Source organism: Oryzias melastigma, linkage group LG13 (genome assembly GCF_002922805.2).
Source record: "Oryzias melastigma strain HK-1 linkage group LG13, ASM292280v2, whole genome shotgun sequence".
Classification (NCBI taxonomy): domain Eukaryota; kingdom Metazoa; phylum Chordata; class Actinopteri; order Beloniformes; family Adrianichthyidae; genus Oryzias; species Oryzias melastigma.
Window position 1 is genome coordinate 14,951,223 of NC_050524.1, and position 24,861 is coordinate 14,976,083.

Consider the following 24,861-nt stretch of genomic DNA (forward strand, 5'->3'; position numbering starts at 1 on the left):
GCTTTTATTTACAAGCTATGTATATTCTTCACTGCTCTCAATTAGACAGTGTGGGCAGAATTTGCAATCTGCTCATTTCTTCCACTGAGAAAGTTAGAAATCAAGCTTCGAATGATGCAGCGTGGATTGAATCTCAAATCTGTCTGAAGGATTTTTTATAGATTTTGATCAAAACTGAACCAGATTAACCTAAAATAACACAAAAATGTGCGAAATTGTTTATTTATCCTAATTTCCACAAGCGGCTGTAAACATGGCTGTTGAGTCCTTTAGGTCAGTTCAGGGGATAAGATATGGAGAAATGATCATATTGGATTTTTGAAATTATCCTTAATGATTTTTATGGCACCCATTGGCCAATGCAGATGCCAGAGATTTTAATTTGGGCAAAAATACGTTTAATCTGGATACTGCTTTAACAAAAACCCCCAAAGCAAAACGAATCAATTTAACTCTAAATAAACTAGATGTAATACTGGCTAAAGTGAAAAAAAAAAAAAAAAAAAGAAAGAAAAGCTACAGAGCCCAACCAGATTATTTTAGTTTCTCAGGTTTCTATGATCTGATCCATCAAACTGTCAAATCCAGTCTAGATTTTTGCGATTTTGTACAAAAGAAGCTTTGAGTTTGTTTTTTTGAAGGTAACAACTCAATAAGTGAAAAATAAAGTGGCTTTCCAAGAAGTGTAAAAGGTACTTTTCTGAAAAAGTGGAGCAAGAAAAGCACAAAGAAATAACATCAAAAGAGTTTAAAAAAAAAGTGCAGAAAAAAGTCAAGCTAAGCGATCCATATTCTACCATTTTATTGTAATAGGGGTTTTCTGCACCACGTTTGAATAATTTAGAAATATAAATGTCTTGATTCATGTTTTTTAGGCTACTTTCTAGAAGCCTAAATAAAGAAACTTTCTCTTCTTGCTTTTTTTAACACTTTATAGTTGTGTCCCAAGATCTTAATGGTGAGTTACAATAATTCTCTGCTGGCACTGGAAGCAGGAGCACAGAGAATATTGTAGAAGCTGCAGCAGCAGGAGGCAGGGGAGAGAGATGAGCAGGGAATCGGAGTGGGCTTTTAGCCACAGCAGCGTGCAGCCTTCTCACAGGGTTGCAGAAGCTCCCGCGGAGCGTGGAGGACTTTGGACTGGTTTCACTTTGAGTGGTCAGGAGCTGAGAAAACCACAATGGAATCCTCCAACTCAGATCTGGAGCTGAGCTGAGCCAAGAAATATGAGCATCTTTTAGGACTTCACCACAAAAGCTTTTACTTGACTGTCTGTATGCAACAGATGCTCCCAGACAAAAACACCAACATATATTAATATCACAGTTGACGTCCTGGAGATTCACAGCAGATGGTAAAAATGCAGAAAAAAAGAGCTCCATGTAAGCACGAGTTCATAATCTGCCAATGCATTCTGTCTCTGCATGAAGCTTCATAAGTGATGGGCTAAGAACTAGTAGACTGTTTTTTTTTTCTTTTTATTAGATTGAAGATGTACTCTCTTTACAGCAAAAAGGGAAAAGTTATTAAACAGGCATGATAGTTTAGAAAATCTTGTTTTTTTTTGGAAAGAAAAATATTTCTTTTGTGACTTGGATCCTTAACTGGGAACTTTCTCTTCATGATCTGAGCATAAAAGAGGGAGAATTTGGGAAATTGTGACAAAAAACTTTTTTAACCACCAAAAATGTGGTTACATGCTTCTGTGTGTGGAGGATCAGGCTGCAGAGATCAACGTCCAAAACTGGAAGTCATTGACCATTCCCCCATGAGGTGAAAAAAAAAACAAAGCAAAAACATCATTTTACCTGGCTACCCAAACAGGTTTTTTCCCCCATTTTATCCGTAATAAAAGTTTTCTTTTTTTTATTTGGTTATTCTTAACACTTTCAGTTAGGGTTACAGTTAGAGTAAAATTTTATAATTTTCACTTCCAGTTGATGTCAGGCGCCATCTTGTCTGCAGCCAGGTAGGTTCTCTCCTGCAATGTGGTTGACTGCTTAAAAAAAAATAATAATAATAGAGAAAAAAAAGTTATAAACTGAGGTTTAAAGACCCACTCCAATCATCTTTTGATCTATTTTCAAAGCGTTCTTTTAATTATGATTATTTTGTTTTTAGCCAAACTCAAAAAAACCTGTCGTTTTCTAGGACATAGTTTCTGCAGAGCGGCAGGAGTTCATTGGAAATTCACCTCTAAATTGTGGGCTGGACAGTTGGCGCAGTGAGCCCATCCCTTTCCCATCATCCCTCTGTTTACACTCCCTCATAACTAAAATTAGTTTCTGATGAAATACAAAAATATAAAAGCCTCTAAAAAAGTATAAAGTGAAAGAAAGAAAAAGGACAAATCACTGCAGAGTATCTTGTTTTCATCAAAAATATAATGTTGGAATGTTGAATAAGTTACTTTTAAAGGTTTCTAAAGGTCAGTTGTTCTGTTCTTCCTGTGTTCTCACTTATCCAAAAAATAAACTTAATTTGTTTTTTTAAAAGCCCATCGCTCCTCCTCTTAATATTAAAATTTCTGTGGTATATTTCCTTCTTCAGATATTTTGATCTACTACTGTGAGTGTCACAAATAACATAAAAATCATAAATAGGAGATGTGACGCATTGCAAATCTGAGATGGCATTTTTAAATAAAGGACAACTGTTATGGAAAAAAAGTAATCTGTAATGTATAATCATTTAAAAATAACTTGTGCAACACTGTGAACAGAGAGTCTATTTTTCTATTCCTGAAAAGATAAGATTTATTTAAGTTTTCCATTTACATAAATAAAAAAACTGATCTGTTTGTGGAAGGAAAATAATAATGAGGTTAATTTTTAAATCTTTTTAAAAGTTTTAACAGAAAATTCAGTTGAATCATAAAATATTCAATAAATGTACATTTTTATTTGACAAAATATATAAAAGTTAAGCCTTTACTTAAAACTGGGGACAAAAAGAAAAACAGAAATCATAACCATGCTGGCAACTTAAAGGCAATGATACAGTGAAGAAAAAAACAGATGTAAAGAGCTGACGATGAGACATATTCACACAGGAAATATCACCACATCAACAACACATCATACGGTCATATGGAACCCGTTTTCTTAGACAGACATGCTGTCTTTCCTTTTGGAGACGGATTCTCTACAGGGAAATTCCACACGTCCGTTAATCAATTACACTTGAAGAACGTTTGTGGTTACGCAGGGAGCCGTGCCAAACCAAACAACTTGAGGCAACAAAAGCTGTTAATAACACAACAGCCAGCTAAATGATGAAATAAACAAGTTTCACTGTGGGGGCGCATGTATGAACAATAAGTGAAGCTCAATGTGACTACATAAACATTCCCATCCATATGACTGAGACTATGTCATGCACACTATAGACATAAATGGATAGCAAAAGAAACAATATGTTGACATACAAATATGTTTACACTCATGCAAACACACAGCTGCTCACATAAAATCAGGTTTGATTACTTAGAAAAAACAAAAGTGTGTCGGAATATTCATACCCCATATAGTCACTGCACTTTAAATGCATTCAAGTCTGGAAGTCATTTATGTAATTTCAGCTGTAATATACAATTCAAGTGAAGGCAGCTTTAGCTGCAACATTAAACAGCTAATGACCCTTTAGTAAAGGAATCTACGCCCCGGGATGCAGTGATTGTCGGATTGATTTTATGCTAAAAAAAATAAAAACAAGAACCCAGAGTCTCCCTGCAGCGTCGAGAGTTGGAGATTTAAAAATCAAAAGTGACTCTTGAGTGTAGCCACCACTACAGAAGAATGTTTCCTCGAGGGATGGGTCAAACGCACAGAACGAATTTCAAACACTCGGGAAAAGTGTGACAGCTATTAACACCAAATGCAACAGCCAGCGCTGCAGTGTTCTTGAAATATATCATTGCTTTAACCCATCTCAGCTCAAAAAAAGCCCCAAACATTTCTGGTTGTTTAATATCTCCTGAAATAGAACATTCTGATAAAACTAGACAGAATCGGTTAGGCGATTTCTTGGAACTGGTTCGTTTTGAAACGATTTTTGGAAAAGCCATTATTTTTGAAAGCCTGTTGGCTGAATGTCCAACATTGTGATGCATTAAGATGGATTTAAATAAATAAATACATTTTCATTTATAATCTGCATTGCTTGCTTGATGCCTTCCGGTTGTGGGTTGGATATCAACAGACAGTGAAAAGCTTGAGAAGGAAAAGAATAAAAAAAGAAAAACATCTGCGTTTCTGTTTCAACAACAGCGTTTTTGTGTAAGAAATGGAACCTGGCAACAGCTGCCACATTTTCAAAGAAACCACATAATTGCATGGCAACAAAGTCTCTCGGTCATTTTAGCTGCTCCAGATGCCTTCTTTTAAACCTGTGACTAAAGACAAAAACATCACTGAGTAAACAAAAACTCAAAAAATAAATTGACTTTTTTTTTTATACTTCTTACAATACTATTTTTTTACTCTGATGTTCTTTGTAATTTTTTGAATATTGTTGTTGAATATTTAAGGTTTTAAGTATGAAAAAATTTACATAAATAAAAAAAAAGTGAATTTTACAAAAAAAAACAATAATTTCCTACCCTATATAAGATGAACCTTTACTCAAAAGCTTCTGAACCTCAAAAATCTTTTCAGAAAAAGAGGCCAGACTGCATTTCATGATGCTCCAAAAGTCAACTCTCAAACTAGTCCTCCTTTAGATAAATATTAAACAGCACACACACACAGCTCCACTGACAAAAATAGTCATGGCCATGCTTTACTTTGCTTCCATGCTCATACATTTGGGACATTCACCCCAAACTGTCAATATGCACACGCAGCAGCTGCCAGCAATGCTAGCCGAAGAAATAAAAACTGCTCATCACTTAAGTCTGGAGCTTATTGAAAATAATCTGTTGATGCAACATGGTAACTTCTTACCCAGCATTAGAATAATATTTACTCCTTTTTCTAATTAATGATAATGTTAGATATAAGATTGACATAGGCTATACAACCCAGATTTGCATTTGATACACTGATCATTTTCCTTAAGCTGAAACATTTTACTTTCTTTGACATCTGTGTCACATCGTCAAATAAAAACACCTGAAATGCTCCTCCTCTGTCTCAGCAGGAGTCGCTTTATAGAGCGGCGTGCAATTCTGGTCTAAAAGTGAAAATGACAACATGACAGAGGAATATTTGACATGTAACACTTGGCTTGTAGCAATAATCATATCAAGATTATTTTTTAAAAAGGAAAAAAAAGCTATTTTTTGTGTTATTTTCTTAGCTAAGCTTTATTTCCTTTTCCTTTTAATTGTATTATTATTTACTATATTAATATAATTATATTGCAAAAAAATTGGAATCTTTCTGTCGTGTTTTCAGATAAAGATGGAATATAAGTTGCAGAAAAATACTGATGCAAACACAGCATCAGCATCTAATGTGACTGATGGGTTAACTGAGAAAGTGACTGACAGTGAATAATAGAAGGACATGATGTGGTGCTACTGAGACAGGATAATTACACAACCAGGGAACACTGGCTGCTCAGAAAGTGATAGACTGAGCCAAGAGAAGACCATCCAACTGTAAAACTCACTCACTTCTCGTCACATCGCTGTTTTCTTCACTATTTCTTACAACGTCAATGACGGAGGGAATCAATAAATTCATGTCCTCCTGAGCTCAGACTAATTAGACAGCATAATAATGATTGGAGTCAAGATTATTAATCATGGTGAACTGTCAAATCCAAATTAATTTAAATTCATCACGCTTATTTAAGCTTTTCATGCCTCAGTTTTTGCATATAGTTATGACAACCCAAAGAAAAGTAACTTTTAGTAATTTTTGTGCATAATATTAAGCAACCTTAAAACTTCTACAATGTACTTCTAAATACAAAAACCAGAAAGAAAATTAATAAAACATTTAATTGAAAAAAAAATAAGTAGATAAAAAACATGGTTCACCCCAACTCTAAAGTAATGCCACCATAAATGCAACTTTTAAAAAACTAAATGATGTAAACAACAGCAACAATTGCTGCATTTCCATTGAGTATTAAAATCGGATTTGCCATAACAAATTTGCCTAGTGAAAAAAATGACAAATTCAAAAAACTTGCATTTATTAAAAAAAAAAAAAAGTTTTGTGCTTGGGGGAGGTGGTTAAAGGGGAAAGAAATGGTCATATTTCGTAAAACTGCAATGAAAATATTTTTTTCAAATTAAACAAGTCATGTGACCGTTCATCGGGCACTGCACAGCGGGCGCCACAAGAGGTCCCACGGCATCACACAACTCATCAAAAATTGAGTTGTTGGAGCCACAGCTCCTCTGTAAAATCACCAATCACATTTTCCCCAAATTTTCCATGTAGCTTGCTGCTCCATGTCCTGATTATAAGACGCCAATGTCTCCTTTGAAAGATGATGATGAGCGATAGTGCCGTGGCAGAAATTTGAATGTATCTGCTGTAAATCAGTCGTTCACATCTGTTGCAGTGTTTGGAATACGCGATACAATATGTACCTCTAAGAAATAGATGCAGTAGCTGATATCAGAAAACTCTACCAGTTCTAATCTTATTTTTTCCCCTTCGGGTTAATACTAGAAAATGAGCCTTCAAGCACAGTCACAGAGACACAGAAACACAGCGGAAGCGGCTGTCATACAGACACAGCCCCCTGAACCCAGAAATTCTTGTAATAATAATAATATAATCCCAAACATGGAGACATGATTACTGATGTTTTTGTAGAACTCTTCAAAGTAAATAAACCTTATTTCTCAACATAATTTGTCTTCCATACATCCTAAGTGAGATATCCGCAGACACTGTTCCTTATATCCTCCTAAATGTATTAGCTGGGAGCTCCTCCCACATGCAGCCGCGGCATCAGGCTCGGGAACACATTTTTGACAGGCGACGAGCAGCGAATTTGAGGGGCGGGGCACGCAAATTTGTCGCACGAATCGCGTTCTGTGTGAAAGCACCTTAAGAAATAGACACAATGGGTGATATCAGAAAACTCTACCAGTGTCTGGAAAACCACAAGACTGAGGTGTTAGTCATAGCAGACTTTGGGGTCATGACTAGTAGAGACCAGGATTCCCCAAACCAGACAGGGCTCCAGGTGAAGGCTGTGCAAAGACATTCTTGAAAAATTCCACCACATAACAGCCGGAACAATTTACTACAGCAGTCTCTTCGATTACAAATGTACTAAAACTTTCTTTTTTGTTTGTTTGTTTTTGTGAAATTAAAAAAAGAGGAACAGCTTGGAATTAGTTCTAGTAGTCGAGATAAACCAGTATAAAGATATATGAAGACTTGTAGGCAATGAATCATCCAAAACTATGTCTCCAAGTAGAAAAACAGTCCGTTCCCAATATATCTACCTTTTTAATCCAGAAAAATGATCAATGTTAGTACAAAGGTAGTAAAAATGCGAGTAGATAATATAATCAAATGGCCTCTTCAAAGAAAACTGTAAAAAGATAATCGTATTTATATTTGACCTCAATGAAGAGGTAGCTAACTGACATTATTTATAGCTTAAACATGAATTACATTTGAGGAAAAGAATGATTTCTTTACACCTTTTATACCATTTATACACAAGTATGACCTCTGTGGTCTTTGTCTGAATGTGTTCATTGCTAACAAACATCTGGACTTGGACACAGAAACAAAAGACAGATACGACAGAGGTTAACAACTCTGCCGTTTCCCCAAGTTAAGCAGATACACAAAGGAGAATAATACGGGTGTTAGACAGGGCGAAGTACCGCCACCACCGCAGCAGTCCAAGTGTGTGCAGGCGCAACAATTTCCCTTTCCTAACAATCCTCCTCAATTTCCTCCCACTTTAATTACCTTCTTTTTTCCTTTCTCATTCTCTCTGTCTGTCACTCTCTTCCTCCAGAATTCACTACAAAATCATTAGAGCGGCAGGCCCACACAACGCGGACTCACTTTGTCTCACTTTGTGGATGTCTTCGCCCTTTCTATCAGCTTCAAATTTCTTCCTCGTAAACACTTCAGTGTTTTATTCAAACAGCTACATGCATTCACACAAATATACTTCTCATACTATGAGCTCTGTCCCTCCCCTTTTCCTCGTCTCCCTCCTCCCTCTGCCTTTCCACATCCCTCTGACCTTTAACATTTTAATCATCAAAGCAATGCCATTTAAGAACAAATGAATACAAATTTACAAACTGCCACCAAACGAAAGGTTAAATAATGACTTCTAATGGAATATTTACAATGGCCTTGTGCAAATCAATAATCAATTTCAGGTCAACATTTAAATGTCCACACACATCCCTTTGTGCCACAAACGCTCGCATGAGATGAGTGACCTTTCAAGCCAACTCGTCAATGCTTGCTCACATTCGGGCTTGATAGCTCATAATTAGGTGATGGGTGTGGATGCAAATATGAAACGTAGAGGTCGCAGACGTTCAAACGTAAACTTGTTCATTAAGGCTGCACATGTTAGATATGCTGCCGCCCCTTATGTCAGAACTTTGAGCAGCTTTCACAAAACCTTGTCTTCTCCAAAGCAAAAAGTCTTTCTCAGCTTTTTATGTGAATTTGAGGGGATGTGAAGGGAAAATGAAAGAAGGGATATGTTGAAAACCAGTGAGGGAAAGATGGCGTTTATTATGTTCTTGTAGCATTTTTCTCATGATGGAGGACATATATAAAGAAATTCAGGGTTAAAATGGTATTTCTGAATATTTCTTTATTCAATATTTCTTTTGGAGATGCAAAAATGCAGTTAAAAAGGCCTGTCGCAATAATGTAGGAGCTACAATCGGTGGGCAAATAGCTCCCTGATCTGCTCCACTCCCATCCATCCATTTGCAGACAAACAGATCATCTACAGGTGTGTCTCAGAACCAAAAAAACTCCACAGCTCGATTGCTACAATATTGCTCGCAATTTTTGCAATCGCTCTATAGAAACTATGTCCTACCTAGAAAGGACTATGTCCTGCCTAAAAACTACCAATTTATAATTAAAAGATCAATGGGAATCCTTTTACAATAAGGCTCTCACAATTAGTTGATTAGTCATGTCTATGCCGAAATAGTCAGTGACCAATTTAATAGTCAATTAGTCGTCTTTTTTTTTTTAAATCTCAAAACTATGGTTCATGCTTTCTAATGTCGATAAGCAGTGGTGCTAATCCGGGTCAGTAGTGATGTCACAGGAAGTTCCAAGAAGGGTACCATAACAACACCCCAACGGAGCTTGAGCGAGAAACATAAAATAAATATAAAATAAATCATCTAGGCAAGCTACGCTAACATTAGTGCAAACATATTAGCTAAATGTTTCCTGTGCATCCCTGTGACCTCTATCCCATCGGAGTGAAGTTTCTTTGCTGGAGGAACATCTGCTGTGAAAGGAGAAATGCTAACTTTCCTGACATCGTCCAGACATCATATAGAGTCAGAGTGTAGTAAAGTTGAGTACAGCTGTGAGCGCTCAGCACCACAAAATGCACTTTTGTTATATTTGAGTCACTGAGACCAAAAATTTATCTTTTGTGAAAAATACTTCCTTTTCTAGATGCCAGCCTCGTTTGATTTAAGTCTTATTTTAATGCCAGAAACAAATGAAGGAAAGAAGGTGAAGAATTCATATATAAACTATTGTCCTAATTATCTTTATTTTAGTTAGCATATACCTTCGACACTTCAACTTTAAAGCTAATGATGGTTAAAATCTATGTTTTACATCCAGTTTACACATGATATATTAGTCAACTAATCGGAAAAAAATTGATCGGTGATTATCGACTATTAAAATAATCATTTGTGGCAGCTCTATTTTACAATAGAGAAAAGATTAAAGTCTTGTTTCCACTGAGCGGTACGGTAAGTAGCGGTAAGGTACGGTTCAGGTAATCCTGGCAAGCGTTTCCACTTAGTTAACCCTCGGTTAGTTTAGCGGTTTGTTTTCACGGAGCATGCTTGGTGAAGACCGCTAGTGTGTCATTGCAGTGCGACAACTCGAAAAGCAACAACAATGGAGGTTATCAAGCAGCTTTTTCTTGCTTTACTTCTGGTACATTGTGTATAGCAGGATTTTAATGTTGTTTGAAAGAAGATTGCAGGCAGGTAGGATGAATACAGCAATTGGAAACGTTAGCTTAAATGAGGGCTATATCAGCACTCTCTAATGTTGTCATCACGTTCTGCCAATCAACATGTGGCTACAGCGGCTTTGTCCAAACGGTTCTGTTCCACTTATCAATGGGCCTACAACTAATGAGGGCCCCCAAGAGGTACGGTTCGGTACTGTAATGCGTACATTTTACAATGGAAACACTCAAAATATGAGATCGGACCAGACCGTACAGCACCGTACTGGACCGCTCAGTAGAAACGAGGTTTAAATTACATAACGCCCCCCTGTCTCAAGGTAATCTGGATGTTGGGCTCTAGTACCTAAAACAGGGGTCTGCAACCTGCGGCTCCAGAGCCACATGTGGCTCTTTTATCTCTCCATGGTGGCTCTCTGGCTGAAGAAAGATAAAATAATTGTAATTTTAAAAAAAATTAGAGTTTAGCTTCTATTTTAGCAACATGCTAACGTTTTTTGCTAGTTTTTCGTCCACTGGAGGTTTTAGGGTAATTTGGAGTTTAGCTAATGTTTTAAAACAAATCCTGTTTTCCGCTAATTTGTTATCTACTGAAGTTTTTCTGGGATAATTAAGAATTTAGTTTCTATTTTAGCAACATGCTAACATTTTTGAATTATTTAGTTTACTGAGGAATCTGAGGCTAACAACAAGCTAGCTTTTTTGGTAATTTGGCCTCTAATGAGTTTTTTATGCTAATTTGGAGTTTAGCTAATATTGTAGTAATATATGCTAGCATTTTTGGCTAATTTATTATCTTCTGGAGTTTTAATGCTAATTTAGAGTTAAGCTTTTATTTTAGTAACATGCTAACATTTTTGGGTGATTTAATTTACTGAGGAATTTTATGCTAATTTGGAGATCTACTAATAATTAAGTAACGAGCTAGATTTTTAGATAATTTGGCCTCTACAAAAGATAAAAGGTAAAGGTTTTAATCTGTAGAAAATGAGACCAAATGACTCTTTCACTGTTAAAGGTTGCCGACTCCTGACCTAAAACAAATCAAGTTTACTAAAAGTAACATATGTAAGTAAAATTTTGTTTTTGCAATACAGTTTTCTAAATGTATCAACAAAGGAGTACATTCAGTAAAAATAAAGTTCAAAGATCTAATCTCACAATACATAGCAATAGTTTCATTTACAAAAATGTCAGCTTCTAAATACCAAGGTCTCCTTCAGCGACTGGAAGCTCCTCTAAATCAACAATGACGTTTTGTAACGCATTGATCCACTGGAATTCTGCCCAGCTGAAGCCGGCCTTCACATTTTAACGGACACACTTCAAAAATAAATATCAGCAGCGAGCAGCCACTAGGTCTCATTTCAACTGTCACCTAATTTGCAAAGACAGGCAAGTCCCTGGTGAAATGCCAGCTCAGCCACACTCATTTCACGGCTCATTAATGCAATTATGCAGCATCTACACCATGTGTACAGGAATAATATGTCTGAGAGCGCACGTGGGTTTATAATGAGAAATGATAACAATACAATTAATTGGCCTCACTGATTTACCTTGTGGAAATCCATTTGAGCATCACAGCCAGACCAATCTACCATCAATCCATGAATTTACTAAGAACTGAAATTATTTAACAAGATATAATAAATTAAACGAGAAAAGATGTTGAGAAAAAAAACTGAAGAAGTGAAGGACAAAAAGAGAGCAGCGAAAATGGAAATGTATACAAAAGTCCCAGAGTCAATGCTCCACATCCATCCTATTAGTTAATATGTCACTATAATGACAAACAAGCAGTGACAATGAGCACCTCAAGCGTGCACACACATGCAGACACAAAGGCCTACTTGAACCAGCAGTGGCACTGACTAACAAGGCTGCAAAGAGGACGGGAGGGAAAACGGAGGACGGAGAGCCATCAGATCAGCAGTGGTGAAAGATAAACAACAGAGGAATCCGCCAATAAAAGAGGGATAAAGGAAAAGACATGCTTATTGCAGAGGGGAAAGAGATTGTCCGTGAAATGAGCCAACAGGTGTCATAATTTAAGGTTACATGTACAGCTGAAAGCTGGCTTAAGCAAATGGTTTAGTGACACAAAATGATAAACAAATCCCATTTGAAAGCTAACAGCCTCTGCGGCGTGTGAAATCTGAAATAATCTCATCAGTTTGATTCCCTTCGGGATTCAGAGCCTGAAGATGTCTGATAGACACATCATTTCGGCGCCATCTGCCACCAAGTCAGAGCTGGGCCGACAGGAGTGATGGCACAAAGTAAAGCGGAGGGAGAAATTAAACCATTCAACCTGGCAGCCATTAACATTTTGCAAATAAGCTTTATTGGAGAGAGGAGCGGGAGAGAGGTGTTTGGCTCATAAAGTTCCTTTATTGAACCTGAAGCCTCAAATATTAAGGGGGAGAAAAATTAATATCCTGCCAAAATAACACGGAGGCACACGGGAGAGTAAAGTTTATGGGATTTGACATAAACAAACAAAAAGACAAATCAGAAAAAAGAATCTGGAGAGTTCAGAAATCTGACTTTACTTTCAAAATTGAAGATTAATGCTTCCTAGAGCTGGGTATCGGCAATGATTTCCAGAATCGATTTGATCTTCCAATCCACTCAATTAAGTTTGATTCAATTCAATTTTGAGTTTACAAGGTAAACTCATTTAGACTATTTTTTTTAGAAATAGGTTAATAATATATATATATATATATATATATATATATATATGTTTTGAAGATTTTCATAATTATCTGATTCAGTTCACATACTGTGAAACTATGAGATTGTTAATACCATACAGTGTTACATGTACTCTCAAACAGAGAAGCTCCAACTATTGTTCTGCCTCTCCTGGAGGGCGTTTCAGTTTGGCCACTAGGCGGCGATCGCACTATAGCAGTACACCTTAGTCCAGAAGAAAGTCTGAGCAAAAAACGCTGTTTTAGACCACAAATAGATACTTAATAAAAAATTCTTAAGAGTTTGGAAAATTCATGCCTGTGAGTTTATAAAGATGTTAATGTCAATGTATGGTTAGGTCAACCGAGCATTAGCGTTAGCCGTCCAATGGGAAATCTCATAATACGTTAGCATCAAGCTAGCAGACTTTAGATTTTATGTGCTGGATCAATCTCTACTTTTATGGATCTATTATTGATCTATTAAGCTTTTATCAACCCAGCCCTAATGCCTACTTCATGTCTTTGATTCACTTTGATACTGCTGGACAAGATTAAAACAAAAGTTTTGTTATAAAGAAAGCCAAAATAATGCCCAGCCAATCACATTTATACATTTAGTCTTTGATTCTTTTTTTTTTTTTTTTGCATTCATAGTTTTTACAAATGAAGGGAATGCTGCTTTTAGTCAAGGACACCTCAACTGGGAATCCTGGGGTATGAACCTGTCCAACCAACTGAGCTATAGCCCAATGCATAAACAAAATATTACATTTTTTTGTTAAATGCGTGATTTATTTTATCTAAAGTAGTTATGAAGTCAGTACAATGTCAAAAGTGGAGCAGTAGTGTAGTGACTGGGATTTGAACCTGGTATGTTCCAATTCATTCAGTGGTTTATCATACAAACAATGAACTCCCAAAGAATTCTCAATAAAGATTAAGGTTGGGAATGCATCATTGATTGAAGTTTGCTCCACCCAGCTCAACTGCATGCTAAAAATAGACAATTGGACACGAAAAAATGAATGGGTCCACCCTTCTGTCAATCAAAAAAAAACAGTGCTGTAATTACAAACACATTTGAACTCTTGCAAAGTCAACACAGCTGATTTACATAAAATCTCCTCCAACGCACACAGAAAAAAAGCAAATAACATCAACAGAATTGTTGAAACTAAATGGCATAAGTTATAACCGTTTGCATAAAGTTAGACTTTAACATTGAAATCAATGGGAAAATGCTCCTTTTTAAACACAGCCTTCAATGAGGATTTTTTTCCTGTCATATTTAACATATGGTTCATGCAGACATCACATAATATATTATTATAATCAACACCCTCATTCACAACAATTTGAATTAAAATGCCACAATTTACATCAGAAACCAAATAAATGCATTGAAGACATTTAATATACTAGAAACTGAGGTCACTACATTTACCCATGAGTGGCACATTATTTCGTTGTTTGACAGAGTTCATAATACTCTTTTCCACTTGTCAATCCACAGAGCTCTTAAAGCACAAAAAAAACTAGAGCGGTATGATGTGGTTGCAGAATCATGTCTGCTTAGCGGGAATCCTAAATCAAATTTCCAGGATGAATCCAAGAGGAGATCATGACAGGAACTGGTTAAACTCTCTACACGATTAGATAAGGAGGTCAGTGCTTCCTTTAAAGCCTCCTTCAGCACAGGAGACATGGAGCAGTGCTCTATAACGGAAAGAAATACAAATTCATTTATAGTTTAACCATTTGTATTATAGGGTTAAATATCTTGAAAAAAAGTATTTTAAATTTTTTACTTATATTGTATTTTTTCCCCCACAGTTCGACTAGTTTGATTTTTTTTTCACATTTTAGGTCAGTTACAGAGATTTACAGAGTCTTAACTAAAATATAATATTTTTATGGCTATGGACAATTAGGAAAAGCAAAGACGATGCATAAAAATATAATAAACAGAAACAAGGAACATCCTGTATGAAACAAATGATAAAAAATAAGAAAATATTGAAGACATTTTTATTTTTAGAGATTAAATATTCCCACATATAATTAGTCTATTTTGAGCTCTTACAGGTTTCTTCTACCAAATTACTTAAAGACAACGACTATAACAGCATGTGTTTTGTTCATTCTCTTACACAGCATGTCCTTCTGTTTCCACCACCTCCATGGCTCTGTGTTTAAAGTAAAAAATCTTCCAAAGACGTAGAAAAAGGTTATTGAGTATGTCGGTCTTATTATTAAGGGGATTTGGGCTGATATGAGTTCTTCCTGGAGAGACTCTGCAGGTTCCCACATCTCATTTGATTTTACTTTAAGTGTAATGCCAAAATTAAAAACAAAAAAAAGGGAAAATAAAAGCAAAAGGCACCAACAGCCGAATAAATCCAACCCCAAAAATGTTTCGATTCATTTGAAAAGAATTTAAAAAGACGTGCTTTGACCTGATTTATCATCAGTGCTCCTGTTATTGGAAAAGTGTTGGATTTCTAACCTTTGAATGTCACTCAAAACTTACAGTTGTGGACAAAAATACAGTCACTGATGCAATTCTATCAGGAAATGCAACTCTTCTTTTAAAAGTGCAACTGGAACAACACACACACATACACAAATTCATCCAAAAAAAACTAAATGGACTGGATAAAATATGTGTATCCTTAACTGGACTGAAAATCAATCCATTCCTGTAACCATGAGTGAGTTAGTTACACCTCTGAAGATTTTAACTACTTTTCTTATGCAAATTGTTTCAGAATATTCAGATTTGAAGGATGTTTTCTCTCAACTGCTGTTTTGAGATCTATCCTGAGGTGTTCTGAAGTTCGGGGCCTGTTTGAATCATTTCTAAGAGAGACTGAGGACGTCTGGTTCCAACATGGCAAAAAAATGGCGACTAAATTGACTTCATTTCATTGGAGCCAGAAGTAAGCCATTTTCTATGGGTGACATCACAGTCAAGGGTGGCGGGGCACTTCTTTAGAGATAGGGTGAGAAGCTCGGTCACCTGAAGAGATCTCAGAGTGCAGGAGTTCCATCTCGAGAGAAGCCAGTTGAAGTGGCTCGGACATCTGGTCCGAATGTGCCACCTGGACGCTTCCCTGGACAGGTGTCCCGGGTATGTCCCACTGGGCGGAGACCACGGGGAAAACCTGGGACACGCTGGAGATTATGTTTCTTGACTGGCCTGAGAACGCCTCGGGGTCCCCCCAGAGGAGAGGAAAGTTTGGGGAACTTTGTTTAGACTGCTGCCACTGTGACTCAATTCCAGATGAGCGGAAGAAGATGGATGGACGTCACACTTAATCAGTCCAGTTCTCTTATACAGTCAACAGCTCTTCATCAAAAAGTCATTGGTAATCATCAGGTATCATGACACTTTTCCCACTGTCAGGGAATCTAATGACCCTCTCCCATGTCTGACTCTTTTCAAGTTTTTTCAGTAAAGTGTCTCAACTTTTGCAGCTTCTGTCCACAGCAGATTCTCCCAGAAGGTCTATGGTTTTGCCACGTACGTTTTGACAATCTCCAGTTGTTCTTTTTTCTGTCATTAGTGGTGTCCTCCTGGATCTTCTACAACTCTTTTCCCTCTATTGGTAAAGCTGACACTCGTTTTCTGATCAGTTTGAACTTGTTTGGACATTAACCAGGGTTCTTTTTTCCCCATTCAAACAATTTTTTATTGCAATTTTTCCTTAATTTTGCCCACAATCTGGGAGGTTAACTACAGAGCGAGGACCGTACAATTTGTCATGGTGGACACAGGTACAATAGGGATCTTTGGAGATCGACTTATAGCCTTGAGATTGTCTATTTTTCCCTTGTTTTTCTCTCTGAAACTTCATTCACTTTCTATCTTTCCTCCATGCTCAGCAGGACACAACACAAAGGTGGAATCCTCCATTTTAACTGGTTGCAATAGTGATTTCTACATTACCCACACCTGTTCTTGGCAACAAGTGTGTCTAAAAACAAATTACAGGAACAGCGTGACAATCTTGACAAGGTGTCAATTATTTTTATCCAGTTTGTTTTATATTTCTGTGTACGTTTATGTCAGGTTTTCCTCTGTTTCTGCAGACAAAACGTTTGCAGTTGGAACTATTTTCAGAGAGAATTCCGACAATATGAGCAAATCTGAAAAATTTAAAGTTGGTGCTACTTTAACTGCTGCTTCTTTTCTGTTCCGTTTCTTGGGCTAAAACGGCTAATCTGCATCTAATATATATATATATAACTTAAAGAGAGGAGGGAGGTGCAGGTGAGGTCAACTACAATCCTGCTCAGATATTTTTATACAATCTCAGAGACCTCCCACAGTGCGCTTGGATTGAGCCGTCCACATCCACAGAGCCGTCTGCACCTCTGAGCTCTAAATAGACAACAATATTAATCGAGCGCTGATGGGAAATAACTGCCTGTGACTTGCAATTTGCCTCAATTTTGTTTGGTCCTGACTGCCTGAAATAGGTCTGCCTGCAGCCGCTCCAGCTGTAATATTTCAGACATGAAAGATACGATCAATAATGATGAAAGAAAATGCAATCAGCAGCTGGCATATCTCTGCTGTCGACCCCACGCCGCAAGCCTGAAAATAAGCTCTCCTGGTGATGCTGCCTGCGAAGATTTGCTCCAATTCTCTGTCTTTCTCAATTTTACAACCACAGCTCTTCTTCTTGAGGATGAGTCTGTCTGGAACACCGGCATGCACAATTTGCAGGGCTGAGCCACCATCCCCTGAGGCCAATTCTGACTTGATTTTCTTTGAAAACTGAGGAGCTTTAAATTGTTTCCTCTCTTTGGCACAAATTAATGGTCACTTATGAGGCCACATTAAGCTCAAAAACTTAATTTGTGTAGGATTTTTTTTTAAATAAAAACAAGGATAATTATTAATTTTATGGCAATCCAAAACCAAATCCGCCATGGAGAGGAAAATGCTCCCAAACACATGTTTTATTTTTATGTTTCAGAGTGCACAGATGGAAAACTTAAAGCTGTGAATGTGCTCTGACAGACTGAAGGCGAATAAAGCCAGCACATATGTTGGAAGCAGACTCAACACTGTGCGCACTGTGGGCGGTTAAAGGTCTGTGGACCTCCTGTAAGGGCGGACATTTAAGCGGAATGGGCGCAGTGGGGCCAATTTACCACTCCAATCACACAGTTGAAGAGATTGAATCAAACACACAAATAAATAAATACATGGTGGTCTACAAAAAGAGGGAAAAATTACATTTAATTATTTTTTTTGTAAAAATGATTGGAAACTCATTTGTTAAGGTTGCGTAATGTGACATATTTGGCAATATTTTCGCATAGTTTGTCTCCAAAATGATTGATAAAGTCAGAGAAATTAACTTTTGGGGGTAAATGTGAGTTCTATTGGATGAAGGTGTCAGGAAAGTGTGAAAGCGAGCCTCCATCAGAACCGACAACTGTTGCTCAGCTCCACAGTCAGAAAGCAGCCGCTCAGCCTCCACACCCCCATCATCCATCCATCCGTCACTTACATGTCGAAGTTCCTGCATGCGATCCTTCATGGTTCCGTGTTTGTTCCGTCCTCCCGGAGGCTGAGGTGATGGAGCGGCGGGGCGCGCGCGGACGCGATGGTGGTGATGCTGATGCGACCGAGGCGCTGCTTTCCACGCTGTGTGTGGATGGTGGAGCCACTTTACATATCCGAGTGACGCGCGCGGAAAGGTGAGGCGAGGCCTTTCGCCGTTAACCCATTACACGCCCGCAACTTTGACGCCCGCGCGGAGTTTTTCTGTTGTTTTCTTTTCTTTTCCCCGCCGGGAGCTCCGTCCGCGTCTCACGCCAAAAGTCTCTGGAGCGACACGCAAAACGGGCGGTCCGCTTAAAACTGCGCCGCTCCTGATTATCGATTGAGAAGGTTTGATGACGCCCAAGTGGTTTGCAACGAGCTCAGGCAAACAGCGACCTCTGTCGACAAACACTGGAACTGACACATAATTTATATTTGAAAAACCCAAAATATAAATTTCCTCTTATTTTGACTTGCATGAATGTAAATTATTTTTTACTATAAAAATTTGTTCAAAAGAAAACCCGTTTTTTTATTCATATTGTAAATTACTTTTTTGTATTAATTCATCCCTCAATGGGGAAAATGTCCATGTTGCAAAAGATTATAGACCCAATGATAATTATACCCAGTCAGCGGGGCATTTTATTTTATTTTGTATGAAAATCATTTTATAAATTAAGTTTGATTTGATACATTTTCCTTATATCATGCTGTTTTAAATACCCAGATTTGCTGCTGGTGACATTTGAGCTCTACTACCTCTTAGTGGAATGAATACAGTGGATCTCATCTCCCAGTGAGCAGTCAGAACATCTTCATCTTTTATTATTTTACCAATTTAAAAGTCAAAAATTGCTTAAGTCCATGAAAGTCAAAGAAGGATTTAATATTTCATGATTATTATAAATCCTTTTAATTTCACAGCTCAGTTTTGACACGCACACCTGTCAAATCCAAACAGAGAGTTAAATCTCACCCAATTTGGGAGAAACAAATTACCAATCACTTGAACAAATAAGAAGCTGATTGGCTCTAACAGCATTTCATGTTTGCACCTCATCCACTCGACTTAAAAAGAGTAGAAAAAAGTGCAATCAGGCTCCAGCGTTGACCGTGCGTGTGCAGGTTCAGAGCAGAGCCAATGACGGCATGAGCTGCATGAGTCACAGCTAGAAGTGAGGTCTCCGCTGACGTCCGGTGTACTTTGTGTCCGCTCGAACGTCCCTGCAGGTCCAACAACACACAGAGCAAAAGCTGTCAGCCAAATGTTTGTCTTCCACAAAAATCTACAGAGTAAAGGCTCAAAATGCTGTCATGATCATACCTTCCCTGTCTTCTTCTTCTCTCCTTTTTCTCCAAGATCCAATCTCGTCCCTTCTTCACCGACTTTCCTTTCATATTTTTAAATCGACTCCTTCACACAAAAAAAAGCAGACAGTTAGCATAATTCTTCTATTTCAAAACTGAGAGTTAAACGGCTTCATGAACGCTTGAACTACAGAATGTGAAAGGGAGGAAAATCTGCCTGAGAGTTCTGAGCTCAGTCAGAACAACGGCCCTTTTTCTATCCTTTAGGTCTGGCTTCATCGAAAACACGTACGACTGAACGTGCTTCAACCGATGCCTGGACCTGGGATGTTCGTTCTGATAGCACGTTACATTAAAAAATGTAGCTTCAGTTTTTGTACAAATCAAGAAAAGTTCCCCCGTATCTCTCCTTTATAACAATATGTAAAAAGATGTGCAGTCTTCCCTCACTTATTGCGAGGTAATGTTCTAAAAATAATCTACAAAGGAAATTAGATGTTTTGTAGACCTACTCAAAAAAAAACTGTTTATTTTTGTGTTTTTATTATGATCTTTTAGCATGTTTAAGAAAATTATGATTAAAATTGCATTTTGGAATATAACATTTTTACACTTTTCTCTTTTGTTTAAACTCTCTCAAGTCCAATTTTTTAGATTGAAAACAAAGATCAGCTCAGGATGAAAGATTTATGTAAATGTGGTGAACTAAACGGCATAGAGGAGACTGAAATCAACAGTGTGTTGTAAAATAAAAAATAAAAAAATATGTAAAGTTGAACTAAAAAAAGTCTTGGAGGCTGCGAAAGGGACCACTATACATTAATTTAACATTTTAAGAGCTGAAAAGTTAACTTACAAAGATTTAAACTAAGGATTGTTGAGCAGAACTTTAAGATTTAAGTTTATTTTGTCATTTAAACTCTAGATCTGCAGACCGGTACCGCCCCGTGGATCAATTGGCACCAGACTCCAGAGAAAATAATTAACTATTTCTGTTTTTTTCTTATGAGTCTCATTAATCTGAATGTGGAACGTTTCTTTGTATCTGAATAAGGGATTAATGCTGGGAAGGAAGAACAGATGGAAACGACTAAGAAAAAAAACAAAAGGATACCAGAGTCCCACTTAAAATTTGGATTTATCATAACAGATGATTCCTACACCCGACCAGTCCAAAAGAATTCCTAAAAAAGATTGGGGAACGCTTGACCCTAGGCTGCATATCACAGAGTTAAACACATACTAAACAAGAAGAACCAGTAGATCAATGAGAAGACCCCCCCTCTCTAAAGAGTGACTCTACCTTTGTCCTGAATACTGGACTTGGTTTGAAACGGCTCGGTCAGACGTTTCTGAGCCCAGACCCTGAAATGACCAGAAGAAAACAAAGTTTGTGCTGCAGGCTGAATGAAGATCAGATCTCCACAGTGACGGATCTGTCCTTACTTTAGGAAGAACTCCTGTCACACCAGCAAACAGACACAAGAAGAACCTGAAGGTAGACGACAAGTCTCATTAAAATTAAAGTTTATATTACACAGATCAAAATGTCAACACGACTGATGTTCACTTCACAGATTAATAAGAGAATCAAATGAGTGGTGGAAAGTGTCAAAATAAAAGCCCCAGCTTCAGTAGAGTACTGACTTCTTCGCCTTGCTGCTGTTGGGGTAATCCACCACCATGCCGCCACTGAAGCCTGCTTTCATGGCCTGAGTTGTGATCAGCTCCAGCTGTGGAGGAGCCACAAGTACCGCTCAAGGTGAAGGAATAGTTCTGGAGATCATTTCAGGCCTTAAAACCAATCTTTAAAAAATAAAATATTAAAATCAAGCTGGAAGGTCTGCTTTTTTTACCTGCTCTGAATTCTCTGGGTAAAGCTGAAAAACGGCCCGAGAGCCTCGCGCCTGATCAAGACAGAAGAAAGGGTTATGGGACATCTAAGTGTGAATTTCTGTTTGAATTAGTCGAGAAAATCTTACTAAGGAGGAGTAGAGTGTGCTGAAGAAAGTGAAGAGCCTCTTGGGTGGACTGTGGGACTTTTTGTCGGCGTTACAGAGCCACTGCAGTGCGGAGATGCTGACGGGAGGGAAAGCACAGACTATGAAGAACCTTCAAACTCCAGCAAAAAACCTTTCACCACCTTCAGTCACCTGATGCAACCGTCAAAGGTGCCCGGTCGAAAAGGCATGCCGTGGCCCATGTCCCCCAACACAAGATCTCCTTCCACTTCTCTGTCCAACGCCACGTCTGCCGGGAGACAAAACGTAAGAAAATCAAACATGCCACTGATGTCTTAACAGGAAAAAAACAAAATCATCAAATGAATAAATGTTAAATTCAGATTAAACACATCAGACGAACCTAACATTGCTGTGCTGATGTCAACTCCAACCCAGTGGTGTCCCTCCTCTGACAGATAGTCTCCACTCAGACCAGATCCACACCTGAGAGTCACAACAGTTTACAACAGTACAGTTCACTTTTTACAAAGAATAAATGTATTCCCCTCTCTATGTTTTGTCTTATTTATCAATAGTTCTTTGCAAAAGGACAGCTGACAATACATTCCCACAATGCTTTGCAATTGCAACACTTCAGGTAAAGAAATAACTGATAGTGGCTGCAGGTAAGAAATGCAAATGTTTTATTTGTTGAGCTGCAATTTTTTTTTCTTTTTGTTGTAGACATGGCATCAGTTAAAAAAAAATCCAGCAGACAAATAAGGAAGGATCCATTCAGGAACAGAGAGGAAGGCAGAAAAATAAATAGCAGAGCAGGTAACTTTGATACTTTTTATAAATTATAAATCGTTCAATGTCACAGCAGCTACGGTAAAAAAAAAATAAAAAGCAGATTTTTTTTCCTAATGGTAGTGGAGGATATTGGTATGTGTAAATATTCAAATTTAACGTAACATATTTGCAAATTAATGGAACATAAATAAGTGAATAACTGCCAATATTGTTCTAAGCTCTACACTAAAAGATGAACACCAGAATAGAATAGAATAAAGTAGAGTAGAATACCTTCATTATCGTTATACAGTACAAAGTATGACATTTTAATGACAATTATGGCTCATTATTCTATTCAAATCTGCCCTAAAAAAAAAAAAATTGCTAACTACCATCCCATTCCTACAATAGTTTCTCTATCAAATGTCTATTAAAACTCTAGGTAATTTTATTAGCATATACTAACAAATATACATTTATTTATTTTTAGCTACAGGCTTACCCGACATCTAACAAGAAGCAGGGCTGTCCCTCTGGCAGGTTTAGAAGCTCCACGGCCCTCTCCGACATCTGTGTCTGAATCTCAATCATTCGAGAGCTGTCAAGGAAAACATGGTCAACTTTCAGAATCTGGGTGGTTTGGTCTGTTTTCCACAACTTTTGACAGCAGAGTGTTGGCACAACCAACTCAAAAATGTCAAATTCAGATCATTGGTTTGACCAAATCTGCACTGTGACCTAATCGTCATTATTAAACATGCATCATGATAGTTATCAAGGGATAACAACTGATTTGATTAAATCCCCCCAAAATTGTTTTGACAGATTTTGTCAATTAAATTAAAGACTGGACGCTCAAACAAAAAATACATGTTGCATTACAGCATAGATGCATGAAAAGCAGCATTACAGGTTTATACTCACTTCTGAGAGTATTTCTTTGCTTCCTCCTCATTGTAGAACTGTAGGGATGACAACAGACAAACACGTGTTTTTGCTGAAGGCCATAAAATAAACTAGGAGCAAAACTTAAGGACATTTGTTGAATTCTTTTTTGTTCCAACAACGGTCTTAAAAATGGCTGTCTGTTTAACTTTCAAAGTGGTGTCACATTTATAAAGAACATACATCTGTTAGATGAGTATGCAAGTTCCTCCTATTAAATATTGGTCAAATCTATTCAATAACTCCCCAAATTCTTAAAGTCACACTCCAATAATTTTTGATCTATTTTAAAAGCTTTTATTTATGAGCATGCCACTTTTAGACCATTTTTTTTAAAAGTCACTTTCTAGGACATAGTTTTTGCAGAGCTGCAGAAGTTTATTAGAAATTTGCTTCAGAGTTGCTACTGTGGCTATTTACACTCTCCTCTGCATCCAACATCAATGGTGCAACAAAAATGGCGAGCAAATATTGGAGTTACCCAAACACTAAGTTTGGAGCCAGATGCTAAGATGTACATGGATCCATTTATCTGCAAGTGGATGCACTGGAATGCAGGGAGCTTGTGGCTTCCACATTGTAGCTTCTGTTGCAGCCAAGGACAAGCTTTTTCCAACGGCATGTTTTCATCTGCTCATGATTCACAACTTTTTGAATAGAAAGTCATTTTTAGCTAAATTTTCTTCATATGTGTCCTCCACCATGTGAAAAATTATGTAAGAACATTTTAAAAACACCAAAAAATATATTTTTTAAATAAATGTTGGTACTTGACACACCCTTAGTGATGTAGAATAATAATATGTTCAGTAATTTGTCAATGTTTTGCCTTTTGGATCATAAAATGAAAGTGAGGAAAGAAAGTGTGCAACAACTGTGACATATTTGGTGGAGGTAGTGTAATGGTGTGGGATGGTGTCTCCCTCACTGGAAAACTAGCTTCAATCTCAACAGACTAGAGAGCTTTACATTTCTACAAGTTGGGAGCCAAAAGTATTCTATAAAATGATGCTTGCCTCCACAGAGTGGGGTTTATCAAAGAATACATCCGGAATTTACATGTTTTGTTACTATAAACTTTAATTATCCAATAACTAGCACTAAAAATACTCAGCTATGTTGCTCATCCCACATCAAATACACAAACTGTCCCTCAAGGAAATCTATTATTAGACATTTCAGGCTAGCTGAGCGTCAATCTCTCACACAGGAGGACTACAGCTGTTTTTTAAACTTACCACATCTGGAGGAGCCATGTGCTCCGGTCGTCTACAGCTGGAAGCCATCGTCCTTCAAGGGGGAAGACTGCCAAATCAGATAAAAACGAACTCACTGAATAAAACAACAAAAAGAAAGCTATCAATAGAGACAGCAAACATCGAGGTTTGCTACTTCGAACCACACGTGAAACGAAGAGTGGTCATGTGACCACCTTTCTTCTTCGTTGGTTGCGAAGCTAGCAGAGAGG

At 37.5% G+C, this 24,861-nt stretch overlaps 2 protein-coding genes across 8 annotated transcripts in view; both read right to left on the reverse strand.

The window, feature by feature from the left end:
* The window catches only part of stx1a (syntaxin 1A (brain)), a 75,005-nt gene extending 56,228 nt beyond the window's left edge, over positions 1-18,777 (reverse strand). For 2 of the 7 annotated variants that reach the window (XR_002919794.2, XR_004948902.1), the window contains exon 1: positions 18,365-18,770. Coding sequence is in view for 5 of the 7 variants with exons in the window: in XM_036214813.1 (XP_036070706.1) it covers positions 18,365-18,394 (30 nt within the window). In the remaining 2 variants the exon portion in view is untranslated. Of the gene's footprint in view, positions 1-18,364 lie in introns of all 7 variants that reach the window. The other 5 variants (XM_036214813.1, XM_024277230.2, XM_036214815.1 and 2 more) reach the window with 5 other exon arrangements.
* A 490-nt stretch (positions 18,778-19,267) lies between these two features.
* bud23 (BUD23 rRNA methyltransferase and ribosome maturation factor) lies at positions 19,268-24,846 on the reverse strand. Its single transcript, XM_024276447.2, has 12 exons — positions 24,632-24,846; positions 23,373-23,410; positions 22,951-23,046; positions 22,075-22,157; positions 21,864-21,960; positions 21,693-21,789; positions 21,567-21,617; positions 21,358-21,443; positions 21,157-21,202; positions 21,014-21,075; positions 19,727-19,816; positions 19,268-19,626 (listed from the first exon to the last, which is right to left on the reverse strand). Exons 1-12 carry the CDS (start codon positions 24,677-24,679, stop codon positions 19,572-19,574), a joined length of 849 nt encoding a protein of 282 aa, XP_024132215.1. The 5' UTR covers positions 24,680-24,846; the 3' UTR covers positions 19,268-19,571.
* Positions 24,847-24,861: the final 15 nt, after the last annotated feature.

What these genes read in the sequence shown, in the direction of transcription:
- bud23 (XM_024276447.2), bottom strand. Translation starts at nt 24,679, where the DNA reads ATGGCTTCCAGCTGTAGACGACCGGAGCACATGGCTCCTCCAGATGTG. An exon ending in TGACAGGAGTTCTTCCTAAA is followed by an intron (nt 21,076 to 21,156) that starts GTAAGGACAGAT and finishes TGGTCATTTCAG; the next exon opens with GGTCTGGGCTCAGAAACGTC. An exon ending in AGAAGAAGAAGACAGGGAAG is followed by an intron (nt 19,627 to 19,726) that starts GTATGATCATGA and finishes TTGGACCTGCAG; the next exon opens with GGACGTTCGAGCGGACACAA.